Source organism: Anomalospiza imberbis, chromosome 4 (assembly GCF_031753505.1).
Source record: "Anomalospiza imberbis isolate Cuckoo-Finch-1a 21T00152 chromosome 4, ASM3175350v1, whole genome shotgun sequence".
Classification (NCBI taxonomy): domain Eukaryota; kingdom Metazoa; phylum Chordata; class Aves; order Passeriformes; family Viduidae; genus Anomalospiza; species Anomalospiza imberbis.
The window spans coordinates 1,931,588-1,955,257 of NC_089684.1; the positions used below are offsets into that span (position 1 = coordinate 1,931,588).

General features: G+C 36.5%; 1 protein-coding gene across 5 annotated transcripts in view; it reads right to left on the reverse strand.

Moving 5' to 3' along the window:
• The window catches only part of DLC1 (DLC1 Rho GTPase activating protein), a 215,074-nt gene that overhangs the window by 104,408 nt on the left and 86,996 nt on the right, over positions 1 to 23,670 (reverse strand). For all 5 annotated transcript variants that reach the window (XM_068186801.1, XM_068186800.1, XM_068186802.1 and 2 more), the window contains one exon: positions 23,454 to 23,487. In XM_068186801.1, coding sequence (XP_068042902.1) covers positions 23,454 to 23,487 — 34 coding nt within the window. The remainder of the gene's footprint in view (positions 1 to 23,453; positions 23,488 to 23,670) is intronic.

Genomic DNA, 23,670 nt, shown 5'->3' on the forward strand with positions numbered 1-23,670 from the left:
CATCAAATTCTTATGTATATCTCTGGCTCTTCTGTGTGATTCTGGCCCCGTGAGTCTGGAAGGATGTATGGATCCAAAATATGCTCAAGCAGTCAGAGATACATATTTTTTTTAAACATGATGCCAGTTTGAGCTTTGCTGTGACTTGTCTAAAGAATGCAACAAATAGTGTGGCAAATCCAGAGTGTCTTTGCCAAGTGTTTTATGCAGCCTACCTGATCTGATGCATGCAAACATCTTTCCCGTTATTAGAGAAGCAAAAAACCAATGCCATAATTCTCCAAAAGTATCACAAAACAAAAGAATTATTCAGAATCCGAATTTTATATCTAATTAAAAAAGGCTACTGGGCACATGACATGTGTCATTGTTTCACGTCTCAGGAGATGTCTCCAAATGCTATCTAGGAGACCAGGCTGGGAAAGAAATACTTTGAATTTTGAATTTTACTTGTGCTGCTTTCCAAAAGAAAATCTGGTTCTGCAATATCTGCAGTATTTGAGAAATCTGATATGTATCAGGTTAAACAGCGGCCACCAATCAGAGCAGACTGGAAAGATTTAGAGAAGTTCCTATGGAAAGACAGGGAAATAAAATGTATTCTGTTAAAACATAAACATTTCAGCAGAAGCTTGACAAATCTCAACAAAATTCTTGATATGACAAAGCCACATTCTGATTCATTTGGATTTGTTTTATTTTTTTTAATATCTATTTTTCAATAAGGTAAATTAAAAATATCCAGAAGTTGCATTTAGCACATATGTGTCCTTTTGTAACTGTGCCCATATCTGGGCAATTTATCAGTCCGTGGACCCAACCCTATGTGTCCCACCATATTTTGCATTCAGAACAGTGCCCATTTGACTCCTGCCAACACCCTGGTGTTAACCTTTGAACAGCCTAGGGGCTAAATGGGTGCAGTCATAGTAGACCATGAGAGAGCAGACCAACAGAGAAAGTCTCCTGAGTGCCCTCCATGATATCAAGTGTGCACTGCCAGGCATCTCTGCATTCTCTTCCCTCGTGGTAGGAGAGGGGTGGAGAAGCCTCAAGGACAATCACTCTCTCTCCAGGTGACTGTAATTTCCTCTGTACACACTGCTTTTGCAAGATGTGCATGCTTCTTTCCCTCATGCCATGGTCCAGGCCTGTATTTTCGAACAACAAGGGTGTATAATTTTAAGAAAGAAAATGCTTAAAATCCACCCACCCCAGCAGCAGTACGTGATGCAAACTACAGCTGTTGTTTTCATGAACTTTTTGGTGTCTTAACCTTGAAGCCTTCTTCTGGTGGAGCACTGAGAAGCTCTTGTTAAAGTATCTACCTTAGCTTATTTTGTGAGTTAAATACATACTAATGGATTTATATAAACTGAGTAGTGTAGCCTTCTAATATACATCCATGAGTCTCAAATTAAACATGATTTCAAATAAATATTAACAATCTTCATGGTGTGATTATGGCCCTGCTTTGTAAACAGCCCCAGAGCCTAATTAGAGTTCTGTGCACTTCAAAGTGTAAGCTTATCTGGCTGTTTCTGAACTGCTCTCTCACTATCACTGTATGCTCCAAGAATAATAAATAAACCAACACAGGAACGTAGAAAGAATTCCTAATCACAGCCATAAATACAAAATAATAATTAACTGAATAACATGAAAGAAAGATGTGCTTCCAGTTTCATTTTCACATCGTTCCATTTTAACCTCTTTTTAATGTAGCTGGTTACAAACTATTCTTACGTTATTAGATTAAAACCAAAAACAACCCACAAGTTCTGCCCCTGCAGACAAATGTTTTCTGAAATACTACCTATTGAAGAAAAAAAGAGACATTAGTGCTGGTGCCGTAGTTTAAAATTCAAATGAGAAAAGAAGTGTTAAAGCTCCATTCTGTTTAGCCATATGTGAGGCACCTGCTTAGAGAAGTTTATGGGAGTATTAATCTATGGGAGTGTCCAAACACTTCCAAACATCTAAACTTGAGAAACAGAACTGTCTTGATTATAAAATAGTTGATGGCAATAAGCTGTGAACTGAGATTAGTTTTTAGCATTAGCCATGTGTTATGCTTCACCACTGCAGAAGAGTATTAAACAGCATTGTTTCTCCTTCCTTCAGTGACCTGACAGGCAAAATGCCCATACATAGCTTTTTGTTAGCTGAGTAATGCATTATAACTTTACTGGTCCCATCACTGGAATTAGAGCAGGATGAATACAATTTCACAGAATAAAAGGCATGGCAGAAGGTACTTCTTTCTTTCCAGTAGAAATGCAAATTAGGCTATATGTGAAATTGCAGTGATAGAAAAGTACAAAATTCACAAAAATATCCCCAAACCCCAAAGTGAAACAAACAGCCCAACACTTCCAAAAAAAACCCCCAACTCACTAATGTTGCTGCCTATTTAAAATCTTCTCTACCATCTTGTTTCATAATTGGAAATTTTCCTTTCCTCTCTTCACTTTTTTCTCTTTTCCACTCTCTCTGTCCATCCTGGTCATACTAAGATGGTGTTTACATGGTCATACTAAGATGGCAAGTTCCTTCAATTACAAATCTTCCTCTTCAGATGTATCTTGTACAAAGCGGCACAATAAGATATCAGAGAAATAAAGCCTTTGAGCTTGTCTGCAGTGACCAACATAGCCAGAGATTATGAGTAGAGCAGATTTGGTTCAACGGGTTCTATATAATCTAATGGTGGCAGACTGGTGTCTGTGTACAGAGCAGGGAGCAGAAGGGGAGAGTGAGGAGTGTTATGTGAGCTGGACTCATTGAAGTCAGAGGGTGAGCAGAGGGAAAATTCAGAGTACAGAGATCATTCTGAACAGAGAGATCAAAGAGCGGCAAGAAATTTTAAATCAAAGAGAAAGTCCCAGTGCTTGCAGGGAAAAATGGAAAATGCTTATTCCTGAGAAGATTTAGTGAGATTTAGGGGTCTCATGTAAGTCATCTTCAACTATCTCTGCCCTGTGTAATGTGTGTTTTATTAAGTGATGCAAAGAGGCAGAGCTGTCTTCCTGCCTTCTCATCCCTGCTGCTGCCACTGCAGCGCTGTGAAACACAATCTCTGCAGGTTTGTTACTGTGATGAAAGCAGGATGTAATAACCATCCCTGAATTTCTGGTTTGTGGCCTCATTGGTAAAGAAAACAGCAGAAAAACCGGAATTTTCATAGGGAGCATTGACATAGAAAGTAGGATCCAAACTGAATCTAAACTTTTGGATAGGTATTGGACCAAACCTTCAATAGATTTCAAGATTTCACTAATTAATTGGGGATTTCAATAGTTAAATTGGGGATTTATTTTTAAAGGTGCTTAACTTCCTCAGACTCTGGGTTTCTGTTTGACGTATCTGCCATGCTTTAACTCTTTGTTCTGGAGTTGTTTGTGACATGACTTCTTTGTGGTGCTTTATCTGTGTATTCATAATAAAACCAATTTTTTTGGAAATGAATGAGAGGATATGTTATTTTCCTGACACTGAGAAATTCTAGCAATTTATCCTAAATAATTGACAGTGATTTGGTAAGGCAACTTGCTCTTTTGTAGACATATTCAATTTTCATCTTTCTGGAAGTTTATTTGTTGTAGCCATTGACAAGCCTCTGAGAAATTCTATTTCTCAGCAGCTCTGCAACTCTGGATGTTAGTGACCAACAGCTCAGAAGATATTCTCTCTCCTGGGTTATGTACAGGCTGGCAAATATTTGCAAACACAGCTCCAGGCTGCTGCCCAGCCCTGCAAGATGAAGGAGAGAAGCTGTCACTCCCAGGTTTTTACTTGCTCCACCTTCATCTCACAGAAGAGTGAAAGAGTTGTTCCCTGTTAATACAGAATGAGACAGGTTTGCTAGGGTCAAGAGGGAGATGGGTACACACTGCTTGGTGGAGAGACAAGAACACAGGGAAAGAGACAAGGGGAAGAGAGTATCTGTCATCTATTGTGGTTTTAATTGCATGCTTCCATTTGGGAATCAAAATTCAGCCGCTATATAGCTAGTGAGAACTTTCCTTGAGTTCTGCTCTGGTGCAACTAAATAAACATAATTTCAAACAATTAACTTCTCTGCACTGAACAGATTTTTTTTTCTGAACAATTGGCTACAACTAGATTACTTTTTCTAAAAAAAAAAAAAAAAAAATCAAGAAGCAAACCCAACCCATGATTTTTCCAAGTGTTTCATGCAATTTTTTAGGATGTCCTTTCTCTGGGGTTTGTTATTTGAACTGAAATCTTGCTGATTGCAAGTTCTAATGCCTAACCTTTAAAAGATAAAGAATCTAATATTTTGCTTTACCTTTTCTAAGTTTAATATATCACAGATATAAGTTGAAGCTTTATGGGGACTGTGTCAAATTTAATTATCTGGAAGATTAAAGTAATCATCATCTCAACTGAAACATACATTCTGTTTTCCGTATTAAAGCCTTTGTGAATACTGAATGTACACAGCATGCCATAAAAACTTACAAAACAAATATAAAACTCTAGCTAAAGTTATTATTAGCAGTTAATGTTTCATATTTACTCCATGAAGCTAGCAACACCATTATTCTAGGACCTGGATTTCTCAAAATCTTTACTTAATTTATTTCAGAGCTAATCATCGAAAATTGCTTTTGCATGAAATTTGCTGTTCCTGCTGGCATCTCTTTTCAGCCATGACATATCTACCCTCTGGAGTCCCACTGAAGCACGTGGAAAATCTTCACTTAGAGTTCAGGTTATGACACTTGTATTTGAAGGCTGGCTGTGGAAAAATAGTGAGCTTGGACTAGATGGTTAGTGGGGAAAAGGAGGTTGACAGGATATAGCAGTATTTAGTCTGTCTTTTATGTCCTTAGACTAGTTACTGGCTGTCAAGTTCCCCTAAATTACTTTAGTAGGTCCTTTTGTTAGTATATGTTTAGTAAACTCTACACTTCACAGTCTCAAAAGCAAGGTGAAAATGTGACCCTTGTGTTTGTGGGGCTGGCAGCCTGATCGATATTTTGCTATATATGACCTCATGTTTTTCTATTGTCAAATAATTTTGAAAATAGACATATATGGTGGCATATGATGAAAATTATCTGCTCTGCTCTTCTTCAGTCTGAACATACTTCTGTCTTTTCTTGTTAAGAAGATATCTAGATGATGAAGTGGGTTACATCGGAGAATCTAAAATTCAATTTACCTTCTGTAAACATAAAGTTTTTAGAGACATCATTACAATAGTGAATTTATGCAGCTCTTAAATAAAATAAGAAATATGAGTCTTGTACTCAGGTTCAATGAAAGGTATTAATGGCTCTGAAAGAATCCAAATTAGGCCTTGAAAAAATGTATTTAAAATAGCAGCTGCAGCACATACATAGAAAAACTACCTACACATCTTGATGTGCACTAGAATCAAGAGAGTACAAGTATTTCTTTAAGTGCTTCATAGCAGAAGGGGGGAGGGAAGCAATGAAAGACCTGGTGGAATATAGGAGAATTTACTTCTTATTTGTGAGTAGGTCATGTAGAAATTCCTTGGGAAAAAGTGGTGTTTGGAAGAAGGGAATAAAACACTCCCAAAGAAGTTGAAGAAAACAGACAAGAAAACAAGGCTTACACCTGAGATTGGTAGGTTAAGCTAATAGTTTAAAGGCTTATTTTTTAAAAATAAGGTATTGCAGTAATGGTGAAAGGATAATGTCAAATATTACCACACTGAGAAGTGTGATAAAATATGTGTAATTGCTTCTTTATTATTTCTGAAGTTTTCATCATAATTTTTTTATGCATCTATATTATAAAAAACCCCTATTATTTAATTTCTCAATATTTCCATAAAGAACAACCAGACATAGTCTGTTTGGCACAAATAAATTTCTTCTCAAATGCAGCATGTAATTTTAGTCTCTCCAGTACCACAAACACATAAACAAGTTTTGAAGGGATGCAGATAAAAGCAACAAAAATTATTGAGGGGCTAGAGAGTTTGATTTACAAGAAAAGATGAAAACCTCTTCTGCTCAGCCAAATGACAGCTAATAATGCAAGGGAAGAGTAATGATAAGAGCCAAGAAATATTTAAAGCATAAGCACATCAAGGAAAGTGGGGACATGTTTTAAAGTAGTACAAGGTTTCAAAACACTGCCTTGGTACTGGGGACAGTATTGTGTTTGTGTATGCTTTTCCTCCAAACTAAGGCTAATTAATCTGTGGAGCTTGTGCATGGACAAAAAAATATGTGTGTGCAAAGGGAAAAACCCTGTGCAAATGTAAAACCAAATGACACATCTATCAGCTGTGGTGCAAGTCCTCAATGTAGTATTTAAACATAGGACTTAGAAAGATCAAAACTGAAAAAAAAGATTAAATATGACAAATGATCAGCATATAATGTTAGGGGAACCCTATATCTGTACCACAGTACATAACTTCTTTAGAAAGAATATCTTCTGAAAGCAATTTTGCTTTGCGCAGAAAGTTTTGTAGTTCCTTGATAACCTGCTACCCCTTCCATGTGAAAAAAGACCTGCTATTCAGACATAAAATTTGTCATATCAAAACTTCAGTCATAATTGAAAATTTAATTAAAATATACTGGATTTTTTTTAAAATCAGCTCAACCCTGTTTGCTGATGCTGGCAACTTTCTGAAGGCATATAGAATAAGTGTGTCTTTAGGAGACATTTGAAAGATATCCAGGAGATTTTTTTGAATGTCATTGGTGCTCTATAACACTTTATGCATAAGGAACCAAAATAAGGAGAAACATTAAAATTCTTCAGAAGATGCAATGAAATGATGGCATGTTTAGATGTCAAAACTTAGATGTTGCTAATTTTTTTCAATCCCAACTTACTACCCTTTAGTCAAGTACTAGAAAAATTGCATATGGAGGCATTAAATATTTCTTTACATTCAATGAAAACTTCCACAACAAGTTATAGGAGGAAATGTACTCTTGTACAGCAGACAAGTATAACCCTCTAGTCTTGATGTACTTTTCTTAAAAGACTGATTATAGACTTTGAAATTTGAAGTGAGCAGCTGTCAGTGTACTGGTAAAAAATTTGAGCTTGGATAACTCTCTATAAAAGTCAGGAATAAAACAAATATACTTCAAATGTTCAAGACTTAAACATAAACTATATATCAAAATGCATAAGAAAATCCAAAGGGGCAACTAAAGCTCAGGTTTTAATATAAGTCCTTCAATACCAAATTTTGAAAAGCTCTGTCCCTATCAAGTCATGACGGCTCTGAACGTCAATTAATAGGACTAGATTCTGTTACTAATTAACCTCATTTCAACCTAATTAACCGAGATATTTGATGCTGAAAACCTCCTTCTCTATGTAAAAACTTTAACATTTCAGCATCTGGACAACCAAATTACTAAAAAATAAATTCTAGCACCTAGGATTAAAAATAATGTATCATTTTAAAGACATTTCAAGAAAGTTTTTAAATCCTTGACAGATACTGAATATTATTTTAGATCAAAGATAAATTAGATTTTAAATTTTGGCCTTCAAAGTTTAAACACCTTTTATTAGCCTTCATCTAGAGGAATGATGCCATTTTTATAGCTTACCATGCCTTGGAAAGAGAAGACTGCAGAAAAAGTATTTTCACTCTAATTTCAAGAGAAGACCTTCATATGTACATTGTCCATCTGTGCCCATGCATTTTTTACAATGTTTTCAGTAAAGAACTGCTGATCATCAGCCAAAACAAGGTGTCATATCTACCTATGATGTATTAAGCATGTATAGCTCACCAAAATCCACTGCATATTTTGATCCTCAGTAGATAGGTTTTTTCTCTCTAAGAGGCAATACGAAGTAAATGTAAATATATCCAAAAGAAATCTTTTCTATTTGACCAAGGAAGTTTAATTGTATCAATTTTTTAAAACATTGTAATTTCTTCTATAAATGCCTTGCTCACTTGTCAGATCTAACTTCACGCTAGTCGCAAACCTTCATAATCTGTTGAAAGTTAGATGTTTCCATACCCTTTTATGGAAAAAATGGACTTCGTCACATTGCTGTGCATGGTTTGTAAAGACATGAATGAATCTGTGGAACTCAAAAAAGGTCATGCAAACCTTTGCAATTACTATATTTATTTTATCAATGACAGCCCCATGAAAGGAGCTCTCAGAAAAATGAGGGGAGACCAGCTCTTAACTCCTAACATCTACCAAGCAAGGAAACTCAAAAAAGGCCAGGTAAGTGTGGGGCTGAAGCTTGAAACAAAGAACTGAGCTGTGCATTAACAGTAAGCATATGCTGACCTTAGGTCCACTCTGCTCCTCCTTGCCTGAGAACCGATGTGCTGGATTCCTGTTGGGCAAAAAATGCTGACTTATTCTGAAATTCAGTGTCTAGTGTTACTGCAAACACACACTGCTTTTGCAGTTCCCAGCAGAGCACTCTCTGCACCAAGGTTACATGATCTTTATATGCCTGAAAGCTAATAAAAGATGTTAATGGTGGGGACCTCTGTTAGGAATGGTAGCTCTTAGCAAGAATAGGAAGGACTAGAGCATGGTAATATATCAACAGCCTATGTAAAGGCATGGTTTGATTGTAAATGTGTGACATAACTTTGGAAATGCTAAAGGACTGACAGAAAAATCAGTTCAGCTGAAACAGATTAAGGGTCCAATGCCATGGGCACAGTACAGGCTGGAGAGTCACAAAAGGCACTGGAACAGAGGCAAGCCACATGCACCAAGAGTCTAGATGAGATGTCTGTGCAGCTCATATAGGCCAGAACAGCAAACACGAGGGTAGAAGGGGAGATGTTTAGTCTGCAAAAGACAGTCTGTAACAGTCTCAAATTTCTGAAGGGACTCCAAAGTTTCTATTAAATAACAGAGGCTGTTGTAGTATCATCTGAATGGCTGTGCAGCCACATGGTCCTAATTCTTGGTCCATTAGAATGGCATATTTTAGTATTTAAATACATTTCTGTACCAAATTCTCTAAGTCTTGTCAGCCTCTTTAAGGCATTTATTTCCCAAGACACTTGCAGCAGAAGGCTGCTGCAAGAAGTATTTCATAATTCAAAGTCTTTTTGCCTGTGTCCCTTATTGCACCAAATCTGATCTGTCTTCACAGATGGTACTGGGGTGACTGTTTGCACAGCTTGCTGAAAGTCAGCTCATTAAAACAACACAGGGTAAAAAATAGACCTAATATGAATAATTTCAATGATCCAGTTTACAGCAAATGGTTGAATTCCTGAACTTAGAAGGCAGTGAAATAAAGTTGGGGATGCAACACTGTGACTCACCTTCAAAACAAAGCTCTCTTTCAGGGAGTTACAACTTTCAATCTATTTGTGCTAAGGTGAATCACAGTCTGGCCCACTGAATACATGAAGAGGGATATATATATATTTTGCAAACATAGCAGATTCATGCATAATGAAACCCAGGAATTATTGCTTGAACTCTAAACCAGATTATAAATTCCATTTAAAAACTGACAGCATGCATTTGAACACAAATCCACATTGAGATACGTAGCTAAACAATTAGGATAACTTTTAGAGATGCCTATCTCAACATTTCGGGTAGAAAGACTTCCTAGAGTCTGAACATACTACAGCTGATTGCTGTAACACCACGAGATGAAAAATGAAGTATAGACACTGGGAGAATGCGAAGAAAAGTATTCAGCTGCCCTTGAAGAGCTGCATGGTTTCCAGTTGGTAAGCTATTCCATATAAAATATAATTAAGCGTGCTCACCTGGTTGCATGTTGAATGAACACTAAAAGAATCATGAAAAAATGCACACAGGAAAGGTGGACGAGGGATACAAGACACCCACTTTATGAGAATCAGTAGACTCTATTGGCTGCTATATATGCTAATAGAGGAATGTGCTTGTGAGCCTTTGTGGGTGCTGCTGAATGAGGAAGTTTCATTCCAGGCTCTGGTTCAGACTCTAAGTATGCTTTCTGGTCCGATCTTGCCAGGTGGAGAGTTTATGACAAATAGCCCCAGGGGTACTAGAATTCTTTCCTAGCTGGGAGGAAAAGGCTTGAAGGAATGGAAACTTATCAAAGAGAAACTATGAATGAAATGAATTGTTGAATAGGCATCAAGAAAACTTTAGCAGTAGATGGTAGAGACAAACTTACTTTGACAGTTTATCATAGACTGAGTCATTGCTTTCTGATGATTGTGCTAGTGAATATGAAAATGCTCTGAAAAATGAGCTGGAAAGCCTCCCCTATTCAAGTGACACAACATGACCTACAGTAATATCCTAAGCTATTCAAGATGACTGGAGTTAAGCCAGAAGTATATATCACAAAAGTAAGGAAAGTGATTCAAGAAAAAGAATGCTGGGTTTGCTATTTTTGTTTCTGTGTAAGCTAACTAAAAAGTATATTATTTAAAAATACTGGGCACACTACAAAAAACTGGTTGGTTAATTAAAAAACTTTAGCAATTCTAGAAGAGTTAATTGTCCCTTAGAATGAAGATGTGAGTTCACAGTCAGAGATCTGGCAAGCTAGTTGGGGTCAGCTTTGGAACTGGAGGCTGAAAACAGCACAGGCCTTCCTTGGGAAAATCCATCAGGAGATGTTTGGGGTAAGGCAGTAAAGACAGAATGGCTTGGAAAGGAGCATAGAATTGAAGGGCCTGTGGATGGCAGTCCAGCTCAGTCCTGACTGTTGAAAGTAGAAACTAAGTCCCTATTTTTTATGAAATTCATTTGGGTGTTCGATCCAAAAAGTCCCAAAATGTCCAAGATAAATTAGAAGGGTGGATAGGAAATCTAACCAAGTCTCAGTAAGAATGAATCAGTGACTTACGAGGTTTAGCACATTCCTTCATGAATTAATACTGCTCTCAACATGAAGCACTGCAGCCTAAGCTACAGAGTAGTGTGTGTCCTTTCAGGGATAAATGTGAAAGGATTTACTGATTTTGGACTGCAAGTTAGGCACTGTGTTTCTCTCAGCAGATCCACAGCTGGCAAAGTAGGAAATAAGAAATACTGTATTGCACTTTCAAAATCAGTTAATCAGCTATTACAGGAATTATGCTAGCTTAATCATAATGGTATACCTATTTTCTAATGTCATTGAAGAGCAGAACTATGCCTCTTTGATTTTCTTACTATAATCTATTTTGATGCTCTTCAGGAATAAACCTTAATTAAAATTTTGGCAGCTTTTAAATTTCAGTTTGGTGTTAAGCGCTCCTCTGAAATTATTTTATCCTTCAGTTACAGTTATATAGGGTCAGCTGATGGTCTCTGTGTTAACATAGGGATATTTCTAATGTCTGGGAATATAAATTAACTTCTTCTTGATCAAGGTAACTTGCTCCAAAATTTTTACTATTTATAGCATAAACCAGAGAACACAGCATACTTTTCTTGCTTCTTTAAGGACTATTCTATGAATGGGTGAGTGTCTAATTGCTGCAGGCTCAGGAAAGTAATATGCTTTTGAGCTCACTTGATAGTCACTTGACTGAATCAGTGAAATCTTCTGCTTGTCAGTGAGATCTGCTGTTCAAAGGTCCATTAGAAATAAAAGCAAATTCCATCTGGACTCCTGCTGTGTGAGGACATTGGTAAGGCAATGCTTCCTCAGTGTTGATAGGGTCAGCATGTTAAAAGTGGGGTGGTTTTCTACTGAATTAATGTGGAGCCCTGTACCTGAGCTTCTTTATTCTGTCACACGCAGAGGCTTTCTCAAGTTTCATCAATTTGTTGTTAGGTTGCTGATAGAGCGAGCATTCATGCAGATAACAATTTGCATGCAGGCTATAATTATGGCTACAGTGACTTCCACTTACCCCTTTCTAATAACTCAGCATGGTTTGGGAGTGACAGATAAGAGGCAGGTGCTAAGCATGGCTCAGCATAACTCTGCCCATTCCACAGGTTTGCCCCAGAGGAGGGGGAGCATGGAGCAGCAAACTGATACAAAAAGCTGCTCTACAGTGAGCATAATTTGGGAGAGCTGCCAATGCCTGCCATTGTCAGTCACACCTTTCTTTGCAGTTATGCCAGGGGTTACCTTGCCCTGCCATTTAGGGAAGCAGCTGAAAGTCATTTGTGCCCCACTTTCCAGGTACTTGTAACAGAGCAGCATTAGAGCTAATTTTCACTGTTTTTTCCCCTCCTGAACTGGTAACTGTTGCATGATAGGTAAACAATTAAAAGGCAAAAGTGCAGTTATCAGATCCAGTGTCCCTAAACAAACAAACAAAAAATTAATTTCTTAAATCTCCTTTGCAGCAGAAGTTCAAACGTAAAAAGCTTGAAGGCAGTTTGTCAGAAGGAGGGAAAGTGGAGAGAAGAGCTAAGTGAAAGCAGTGGTTCAAGTTTTTATGCTAGAATCTCACTGAGGTGTATTTTCCATGCATTACAAGAGGCTAAAGATCTTTCCACTGAGAGGAAGATTTGCTCATAAATTTTTATTTGAATTCTCTAAGCAAGGACTAAACCTGGAGAAGTCTGTGGTAGACAAAGGATGTCAGAATGAATGAATCTCTTTGACGTTTTTGATCCAGACCACTCAATGACAGTAAGTGTGAATCTCCTACCTGGATCTTCTTATCTTCCAAGCATTCATGGGTCTCTTCTAGAATACTACTGAATGACATGGGACAAAACTCAAGCAGGAAAAATAATAACTAAAGAACTAGAACATCTCTGTGTCTGTACTTGAGTACTTCTCTTGTTTAATTTACATTTTCAGATGCTGCTGTGTGACTATGTACTTGAAACAGGCGCCCTTTAAACCTTGGTTGACTGGATGTGTGCACTTCCAGTTACTTTGTTATTTAGCCCAGACCTTCTTCTGACAATACATATGAAACAAACATTTGCGACTCAGCCCACAGCTCCTTTAACAGAGGAAAAAAAATCCCAGTTTTGGAAATACTTTGGTTGTGCTGCTTTGTTTCTGTCATAATTATATTTCTAAATCTATCTCCTGGATTTCTAAATACAGAGGCAAAGAGTAAGCAATTGTGTAGCACTATATAGGAAACAGCCAGAAGGGAATACAGGAGGCAATTATTTTCTGGTTGTCTGCACTCTGTGCATTTGGCCGATACTTAATTCAGATTTTAAGCAGCAGCGCTGCTTGTGAATGGTCCATGGCAAACAGGGGATTTTGGTGCTGGGGTGTGTCTAAACTTCTATTTGCTAAAAACAGCTAGAAGTCTACAATAACAAAAAATGTACTCCTCTGTTATCTTTGACAATTACAATTTTTGATCTCATTTCAATCTATTAAAATAATTGTCCATACTGCAGCATACTTCCAAGATACATTGTCCTTTTTTTTTTTTTTTTTAAGTTGCTCTATTTTTTGAGGATTCATTTTGCTTTTTTTTAGGGAAACAGGTAAGGAAGCTTAAATAATATATCTCAGGAAATGAAATTATCACTATATCTTTAGGTGAATTGGAATGCTCTTCCATTGGAATTGGAATGCCCCTAAGAGAGAGGTTTAAGTTAGAGTCATGGGAACTGGTGAACAAAGCACCAAAAAGCATGAAACCCCTACACAGATGAAGCAAAGATTTTCCAGATGTGGAATTTTTAATATGGAGCTGTAGAGTTAGCTTAACTTACTTAAGCTATAATGATTATTTTGAGAAAAAAAATCATGGCTCATTTCTTATCTCCCAGTCTTTTAATATAAATAAATGCAATTTACTTTGCTGAAGATTTTAATCCAGATTTGCTTTATGAAAAGACGTCTGTTTCTCATTCATCTTAGTTTGTCTAGTGTGGCATCCATTGCCTCTCTGGAGATGCCTCTGAAATGTGTTGCAAAAGTTAATACATGTAGCAACTTCTTAGGTTGGAAACTTTCTTGATAAGTTTTCCAATGTCCATTTCCTCATTAAAGACAAAATTATGCCAAGTTTTGGTTGCAACTGCAATCTATATATCTATATATCTATATATCTATGTATCTATATTCCTATATTCCTATATATCTATATATCATCTATATATCATCTATATATCATCTATATATCTATATATAGATATATCTCAACAGTTTTTAGTATGTTCCTCAGTTATTTGTGTTTTTATATTTTTATCACATGCACTCATATTTTTCTCTTTGCAATTTACTAAGCTGAAGAATGGCATTGACTTTATTCTGATCATTGGTTGGTTTTCTGCAAATTTTAAGATACCTCTAGCTTTTGATAGAAAGTTTCCTAATATGTAGATGTCTTTTGCTGTTGCTGTATAAGTTATATAGGATTCTTAATTTGATGGTGGATAATTCATACTGTTTCCTAGCGGAAAACCATGCCTCTCACAAAATAAAGACCCATGCAATAAAAGTATATTCAGTGTACATGCTGAGACTGAATATTCAGTATAATTTTACTACAAATACCAGTTTTGACCCATTAAAATCAAACTCAATATTTAGAGAATGCATTAGTAATTTTGCATTCTAGACAAGTTTTGATTTGGTATATAGAGAATTATGATTTGGGTAAGTCCTGCAGGAGTCATTGGTAAGAACTTTTGTTAATTTTATTGAAGAAAGGGTTATACTAATTAATTTCTCTGTTACTAGTTTGTTTAATTTTTTTCTAAAGCTGTGTATAACTTTAGCATCTGCAGTCTACTGAGGTGAGGAGCTCCACAGCTCAGTTCTAGATTGCCTCTCCCTGTTTGTTTTGAATCTGCCACCTCTGTTTGATGTCCTCTCATTCTTTTACAGGAAGAGACAAGCAATTGCATATAAAAGTCAAATGTTTATCAACACAGAGTGATAAAACATGTACAGTATGGTACTGGGACACAAAAAAAAAAATAAATAAAAAGATGAGGTGCAAAAACCAACTGTTGAAAAGAATGGCTGGTATTAAATCTGTGACTGAAAAAGCCAGTACCACTTCCAAGTTAGAAGAAGAAAATCCTCCTCTAACTAGCTTGCCAGGAACAGTGTCTTCTACATCATGCACTGTTATTGTCTGATTGTGCAACAGCTCATTGAATGGCTACTAAAAGATATTTTCCTACAAATGCTAGACTGGATCCATGGTTCAAAACACAGGGCCAGACTCAAGTCCTAAGGGCATTCTGTATAAAAAGCACTAGTCTGACATCTTCTAAAAGGGGGAAGAAATTTTAGGAAAACTATATAGTTTTCATTTTCCAGTCAAAAATTCACTGACAATGATGAATTTATAACTGGACACAAAAATAGGTTATCTTGTAACATTTAATTTTAAGTACTCTAAGCTCTTAATATTAAACATTTAAATTTTTTCAACTTTTGTTTTGGTTCATCTTCAACAACTCTGAAACAATTCAGCAGTTAAAGTCCTATTTTCAAATACGAACACAGGAGCATAATATATTACAGATGTTTTAAATGTTGTCTACGAGCCCAAAGAAGCAAAGAAGAGCATCTTACATTTTTCAGAAATGACTAGGTTGTCATCATAATTTTGTGCCACGTGCAGACTTTACTGCTCAGAAGTAACCTTGACAGGGAATTGGTGCAAAATTAGCAGGTATCACAGAGATCTTGTTTTTCATCTTCAGGTACCTAAATAACTATTAAAATTTAGTCAAAAGCTAATTTTAAAATTTGACTGTAGGCACCTCCTCTTTTCAGAAGCTGCCTCTATGTCTGGACACTGTAAAAGAAAGACCATCACCTGATTTCCAAATCAACAGTAACATCATTACTTTGGAAACCACAACCTCACGACTGCATGTCAGTATCAATTAGGACCAAGTGAACTAGTTTATATTTCAATTGAATCAACACAGGTCTTTGCCATGAACTCAGTCTGAAGAAAATTAGCCTAGAAATAACTTGATTAATTGGTTATCACCATTCTCCGTTACACTTGTTATAGCCAAAAAAGGGAAGAAAGAACAACTCGATCATGTTTGATTTAAAAGCTATTTTTGGTCAGGGACTACCTCTTTTAGAATGTTTCTGATGTGCAGTTCAAAAAGAGACTACAATGTGGCCTGGGTAATACAAATGCTACCGAGTCACAGTGTAACTGATACCTAACTTTATACTGAGAAGCCACTTGATTAAAATTAATTATATGACACTAACCAGAATATACTGAGTACCAGTTTACAGTCTCTTTGGTGGTGTTCTAAAATCTGAACATATTATAACTACTTATAATGTAATACAAAATTGAATTTGGCTGAAAGTAACAATCTCATGGGTTTCCTGCTCTATTTTCTGTTTTGACAACAAAGAGCACAATTTCCACAGTACTTTTTTTTTTTGTAAATTGGGATTTTACAGTCTGTAAGGGTGGATAAATAAATGATAAAAACTGGCTGGAGAGCAGCTCTGTGGAAAAGGCCCTGGGGTGCTGGCAGACAGTGAGCTGTGCATGAGCCAGCAGTGTGCTCTGGCAGTAAAATGAGCTGGCAGCAGCCTGGGATGGATCAGTAAAAGCATGGCCTGTAGATGGAGGGGAGGGATTATCCCTCTCTGCGCAGTGCTTGTGAGACCACACCTGCAACAGTGAGTCCAGCCTCAGGATCCTCCCAACACAAGAAAGACGCTGATAAAAGGGACATGCAGGGGACAGCCAAGCGGGTCAGGGTCTGGGTCACTTGGGCTGTGAGCTGAGGCTGCAGGACTTGTTCAGCCTGCAGAGATGGCTTTTGGAGTCCTACCAGCAGCTCCCCAGGACTTCACAGTAGGGCAACAAGCAGATGGAGCTGGGCTCCTCATATTGAGCACGTGAGGATGACAACAGAGGAGCCAAGAGGCACAAGCTGAAACCAGAAAGGACCAGACTGGACATCAGGAAAGTCTCCTCTGTGGAGCAGTGGAGCACATAACCTACAGAGGTTGCACAGGCTCTGTTCTTGGAAGTGTTCAAAACTGGACTGGACGAAGACGAGCAATCTAGTCTGAACTCAGGGCTGGCCTGCTTAAACAGAAAGTTGGAGTAAGAGCCTCCAAAGAGAGTTATTCTTTGAATAACTCCATGAAGAGAGTGATTCTTTGTTTAATTGTATTTCACTAATTGGTGGTGAAGTCTGTTATGAGATACATTCTTACAATATATCAATCTGTAATGAAATGTTAATATCAAGTGTCTTTAAAATAATTCAATGTTAATGCTTGGGGTTTTTTATAATCACAGAATTTCTGTGATGATAGCAACTTGCGTTAAATAGGGAAGAACATGTTGCCTTAGAAACACATTGGATTGAAAGGTTTAGCATGATGGCTGGGAGCAGTAATCACTCAGCTGGTATTATATAAAATTTTATTCCTATCAGGGAACTATCTTTATTTGAATAAGGTAATTTTATTACTTAAACTGGCAGAGAAATCAAGATTTGATTGCTCACCAAAGGAATATAAGGCACCTGGGCACAGCTTGTCTCCTCTAAAATGAAAAAGGATATTTGAATATTTTTCAAATAAGTATTTAGAGTTGTTTCCACAATTAACAAACACATTGAGGAGCCTAGAAAGATATTATGACTAAAAAAACCCTAAAGTGTATGATAAAGTATATGTATGTATAATACAATGTAAAAATAATGGCCTAGCCTCGTTACTAGCCTGAAATAATTCAGTTAAGGTTCTTTGTCTAAGCATTTAAAGATACAAATAAATGAGATTATATTAAAGAGATGAAAAAATAAAACTCCTTTGAAGATAAGAACAGCATATTTTGATTTAAGAAGCTCTTTCAAAAAATGCAAAAGCAGGTCCATACTAATGGCTCATACTTTCTCCACAAAGTATGTGGGGAAAGAAAATAGAAGCTGACTAAGGAATTTTATGCACAACAGGTTCTGCTACTTCCCAGATACTGCAGAGGTACTTGATCATTATAAAATTTTTAATAGAAATAGTTTCCTTCCATAAAACACCTGTTTTCCTGTCCAGGCTGGTACCTGAACTTTTGTGTCCTTCTCCAATGGTGCACAGCCTTAGCACTGGCTCCCCTCAGAGCACATTCACACTACCTGGCCCTAACCTTCACTCTTTAAGATTAGCAAAGTCATGTACTACAGGCAACCATGAGGAGTTTTAGGCATCACCCTGCTTCTGGTGCATTTAGCATGGTTTAAAGGGGACCTTTATACGAAAGCTGCAGTCCTAGGACCTCCTGTTTCCCCCAAAAAGTAAAGAAAATTTCAACAGCACCTTTGGCTTCACACAGTGCTATGTGGATTTTAAAGTTTGTATGTTTATGTCCACATGCCAGCGAATATAGTATGACTTTTAAAAGTGAAGTAATTTATTCAGAAGAACAACTACACTAGTGTGTGGTTAATAAGCCACTAAAAATCAAATACCAAAAATCCTGACATCAGCTACTTTACTGCATTTAGGAAAAAATAAAGGAAACTAAACAACCAAGAATGATTAGGAATCTTAGCACGAGAGGTCAGCTTTCAGTATCTATTGGCATCATCATTTTGTCTAGTAATAAAATGAATAGCAATAGAATAAAAATATATTTATCAAAATTTTTAGTGTTTGGTAGCCATCCATGCATTTCTGGCAGAGCTTCTAGAACTGGTTTTCAGTAGGACAGATTGAAGTAAGTGTTCACTTGCAATTGTTATTTAGAAAACAAACACCAAATTTTATAACTGTTGCAATATTGACAAAAAAAGTGATTACCTAACTAGAAGCTAGTACTTCATACTAAGGTCTCAGAAAACTCTAGTAAGATTGTTCTACTAAAACCAGATAAAACACTTGCTAAATGGAACAATTAATAATTCATTTTGCCTAGTTTATTCCACAATACTGGCTAGAGTTATTGTAAGGCAGCCAGAAAACTAGTAACTGTGCCAATTACCTTGTATTTCTCTCCAGTTTATGTGGAAATTGATATCCTCTAGCCAAATTGAATTTTGTAATGTTTGCTCTAGGTTCAAAACAGTTTATATATGCATGGACCCTTAATGACTTTATGAAAACAAAGCATCTAGTGAATACTGCTCATAGAAAAAATTGCTTTCTCTGGATCTAGAATATGTTTGTAAAATCTAGTGAAGATTGTTTTTCCCTTTTGACTAGAGCTGCAGTTAAATTAAATGGAATGAAAAGACCTCTACCTAATGAGCCAAGCATTTGGTCTTTTATGTGCCTTGTTACATGATAGTGAACCTGTCGTACTGGATTTTCCAGGTCCTCCTGCTGTGAGTTCTCACAGACAGCTGACCCACCTTGTCATCACTCCATCACCTCCTGTTCTGCAGCTCAGCTCACCATGGGGCTGAGCACCCAGTGTCCTCTGCTGCCTGACACTGACAATTAGAGCCTGTGAGAGGAAAAACCCTGCCATTAAGGCCTCTTTAATCATCTCTGCATTTGTCTTCCTTCTGAATCAAAAGACAGCCAGGAAAATTAACACCAAAGGAGAATAGAACTGTACTTCATTAAATAGTGTCTTTGCCAAAAATCTAGAATAGATGCAGGAAAAAAAAAAAAGAGTTGTTCACTGCTAGGCCCATATTTTAATACTGACACTGGGGAGCTTTCAAGAACTGTATACAAGCAAGAGATCCACTGATTTTTTTTTACTGTGCTTCATGTCTTATCCCCCTGTTGGCCAGCTGATTATCAAAACACAGATGAGAAATGGGCTATCAAATCTGTTGTCCTACATATCATGGACTGACATTTTATTTGTGCTGAAATAGATCTCTCTAACCTACTAGTTAGAAAGAATAGTGAGATTTCCCCAAAAAGGCTGTGCACTTTTCCCACAGTATATTTTTAAGGCACAAGGGAATATTTTGATAGAGTCATAAAAACTCAAAAGCATGTTCAATTGCTATTCTCACTTATTTATTATAATGCTGAACATTATGGACCAACGGTGTTAATATTTACTTAAAATTTGTTTAGGTCTAGACTAAACCTTCTGCCCTGTTTATTGATAGCACATAGTTCCATCACCTCAAGAGAAATAAGCTCTGCTAGTCTGTGACCAGATGTGGATATTTGCTTTGCCTCTCAGACTGGCTCTGTTGTAGCAATGTTTCTAAGCCACAAACAGAGTTCACTATTCCCTACAAATATTTGAGGATAAATTGGGAAAGCATGAAGCAGGTACACAAAGAGATTTAGGCAATAATTCTAATATTGACTTAAAGTCATTTCACCTTTGTTTTGGGAACACTGCTTGAGAAACAGAAGTTAGCCCTGAATTAAGAAGCTCACAGTGGATTCATTGTACGGAATGTCGGTATCTCTGTCAGGAGCTGTCTCGAGTCTACAGTTAGTGGAGAGTTAACCAATACCATTCATGAAGTCTCCTATGTGAGTTACCTCAGTAAAACAGATGCTGATACACAGCCATGTGAACCAAAGGTTCAGATGCTGATTATTTTTAGACTATAAATGGAGTCAACACTACAAACCCTGACACAGACACCTCCATTATTGACAGGCGTGCTAAATTCTCCATCCTTCAAATTTCTTCACAGTTTTTGGACAGAATTGGAGAATATAAATCACAACAGTCAGCATAATGCAAATATGTAATTTACTCAAAAGAAAAACAGATGAATCTGAAAAAATAGTGTTTTGAATCTGGTTTCTGGCTTGCATTCTTAATGTAGGTGCCAACATTACTAGTCCTGAGTCATCTCTTGGCTTGAGCCACCATTTTCTCTGACTGTGCATACTGCTTGATCTTAACCTCTACCTCAAAATATTATTTTGAAAGATTTATTTTTTCAACATTGCCAGAAATGTCAACAATATTGAGACTTCTTAAAAGTGCATTACTCAGAAGTAGCTGATGCCACAGTACATCATTTGCAATGCCCTAATTCACACAAGTGGAAGCAATCGTGTACGTGGTTAGGCATGACCAATGTTCTGCTCAATATACTGATCATTTATAGATTTTTCCCAAAGGCACTTTGCAATTCCATGTTTTACGGCGCTTTCCACTATTAAAAAAAATTGTTGTGCAACTCTTGAGCTATTAATTGACAAAAGCAACAATGTTTTCGGATGTTTGGCTTTGTTCCAAATCTAAAAATGGTATGGGAGTGTTTTGGCTTTTTTTCATAAGTACTCCATCTTATGGAGTTTGCGTTTGATGTCAAAATTTACTGCTTGTTGGAAAATACATAAAACTGAAAAAATATTTAATTTCAAGGATTAAAAAATGTTGTAATCAGTAATGTGTGAACTTCTAAGCTGCTTAGGCAGCTTAGTCCATTTAAGGATCTAAGTGTTTGGTTGCCTATAGGAAAACATTTGAAAATATCAAGGTATCTGGAGTCTACAGAATAGAGAGTCTTGTTAAAACAGGGTTTCGTTTCTGTATATATAAAATTTCTAAACCAGGAACATTGTAATAATAACCTTTCTACTTTCTTGTATTTCATATTCCAGCCCCAGATGGAATCAAATAGTGTAAGTAGAAAAGAGGGACTTACAAGAGAATAGTAGTTTAAATTCTCAAAATGAGAAAAGATGTTTCACTATAAATTTTGAGTGCATTTCTATCCAATTGTAATACAATGTCATTCAGTCTCTTTGCCTATGAAATTATTAGCTTTTCCAGCATTAAAATAAACAACTTATTTTTGTTCTGTAATATTTTGTGATACATTTTATTTTGCTTGTGATAGTATAAACTAGAAAACTTGAGATTGTTGGTATTTCCAAATAAATATCAAAATTAGTATTTATTTTGTTCTCTCACAGCAGACAAGAAAATATGTTATATTATTTTGAAGGCTTTCACACCTTAGGTATGTCTTTGTCATTCATGACTATAGGCAATGTCATTCTGGTGAAGTGAAAGCAGCAATGATCAAGCACTGGCAAGTTACCTTGTGAAGCATGGGATCTGACTGTCTGAATCAAGATCCAGTTGCACTTAACTAAAATAACACTTCCTGCCCCTAGAACCAAGAGATTAGGCCTGTTCTTAATAATCATCTCCCTCATGCATTAATAATATTGCAAAATAACTCATCATAATCTCAGGAACTCTTGAGCTGTAGAGTTAAATGAAAGCCAAAACCGATTAAAAGGCAACCACATGTTCATTCTCAGTTTAGCTTGTGCTCATGTGCATGGAAATGTTAGCAAACTGACATCATGTGGCATGAAGTTCCACTTAATATTTGTAATATTAAATATAATACTGTCCACAGAAAAACACAGCACAGGAATCTGACCAGAAAGAAGGAAAACAGAGGCTCATATGCATATGTGCAGGTTATAAAGTGTATGCCAAAAATACATTCATTTTGTATCATAACCAACACTGACATGATAGGTAGTTTTGACACCAAAAAAGTAAGCATAGATCTTTGAGTTTTATTTCAAATGAGCTACAAATGGTATGACCAGTCATAATCAGTTTGCATGTTTTGACATAATTTACAACCTCAGAAAAAGAAACACCAAATAATGCTGCCTATGAATTCTATAAAGGAAAATCTTATTAAATGTGGGTCAGAGTTTAGGAATTACTTCTGAACTTCAACAGCTAAAGTAGCAACATCCTGAGTAGATAGCCCCAACATTTTTACAGTACTGACTGTTACTGTGGACTTTCTTTGAAACAATTTTTAACCTATTCCTCTCCCTTAATAAGCAAAAGAAAAGAAACTATCTGAAAAAGGCTAATGCAAGAAAACATCACCAATAAAAATCAGACATAAATCTGAATGCCAGGTGGAGTTTGGATATTTTGAGGTATTTTTCAAGCTATATTCAAAGTACAGTATCAAATTATCAATTAAAATAAAAGACAAGCAACCAACAGTGATTCTCAAGAGAGATAGTGCTGAGTTCCCTAGTGTTTATCACAAGAATTTGACAGTGTCTAGCAGGCAATCAGTAATAGAATTCACATACCAACACCAAAGCACAGAGAGTGTTCAGAGGACACATATAACAGAAAAGAACAGAAAAACAAATTTTCAATATTCTGGAAGTACTTAGCCAAAACAAATGTTACTATCTCCAGGGAAATACTCCAGGTAACTGAAATTTCTTACCATATATAAAGATAGACAGTCAAAAGTCAAATTACACCAAATCAAAAGTAAAATTCAACTGACTTGAGAAAACCCATTTGCATCCATGTTTGTTAATTGAGACATCTAATAAATCATACTACATGTTAACACCAAATCATGAGTTAGCAACTACAGGAATACTGATGTGTATGGAGCAGCTGCAATTCAGCTTTGTAGGACAGTTTCAAACATCCTTATTAATGTGACACAGAAAACTGGACTGCTTTTTAGAAAGAGAAATTACCCTATTCAGGAAACAACAGATAGCCTTTATGTAGACATTGGTCAGATCTGTAATCCTATACGTTTGAAAGCCCGCAGTTGAAGCCTGTCTTTTATCACTTAGTTAAGTAACAGGGTATTCCAAAAACAAATACAACAAGGAAATGAGAAAATGAGTAAATATTTACTCACCAGCCTTCTCCTTCTCTGAAATAACTGGCATAGCCTGAAAGAAAAAAAAAAAATACCACTATTAAAAAATATTAGGGAGTATTTAGAGGATGGCCGTAATATTAGGGAAACATTATGAAATCTTGAGGTAAATTTTGTGAGTGTCTAGGAGATCTGGAAAAAACTGCGGTCTCACCGTGTTAAGCACTCTGAAGAGAAACATACAGTTCCCATTGGA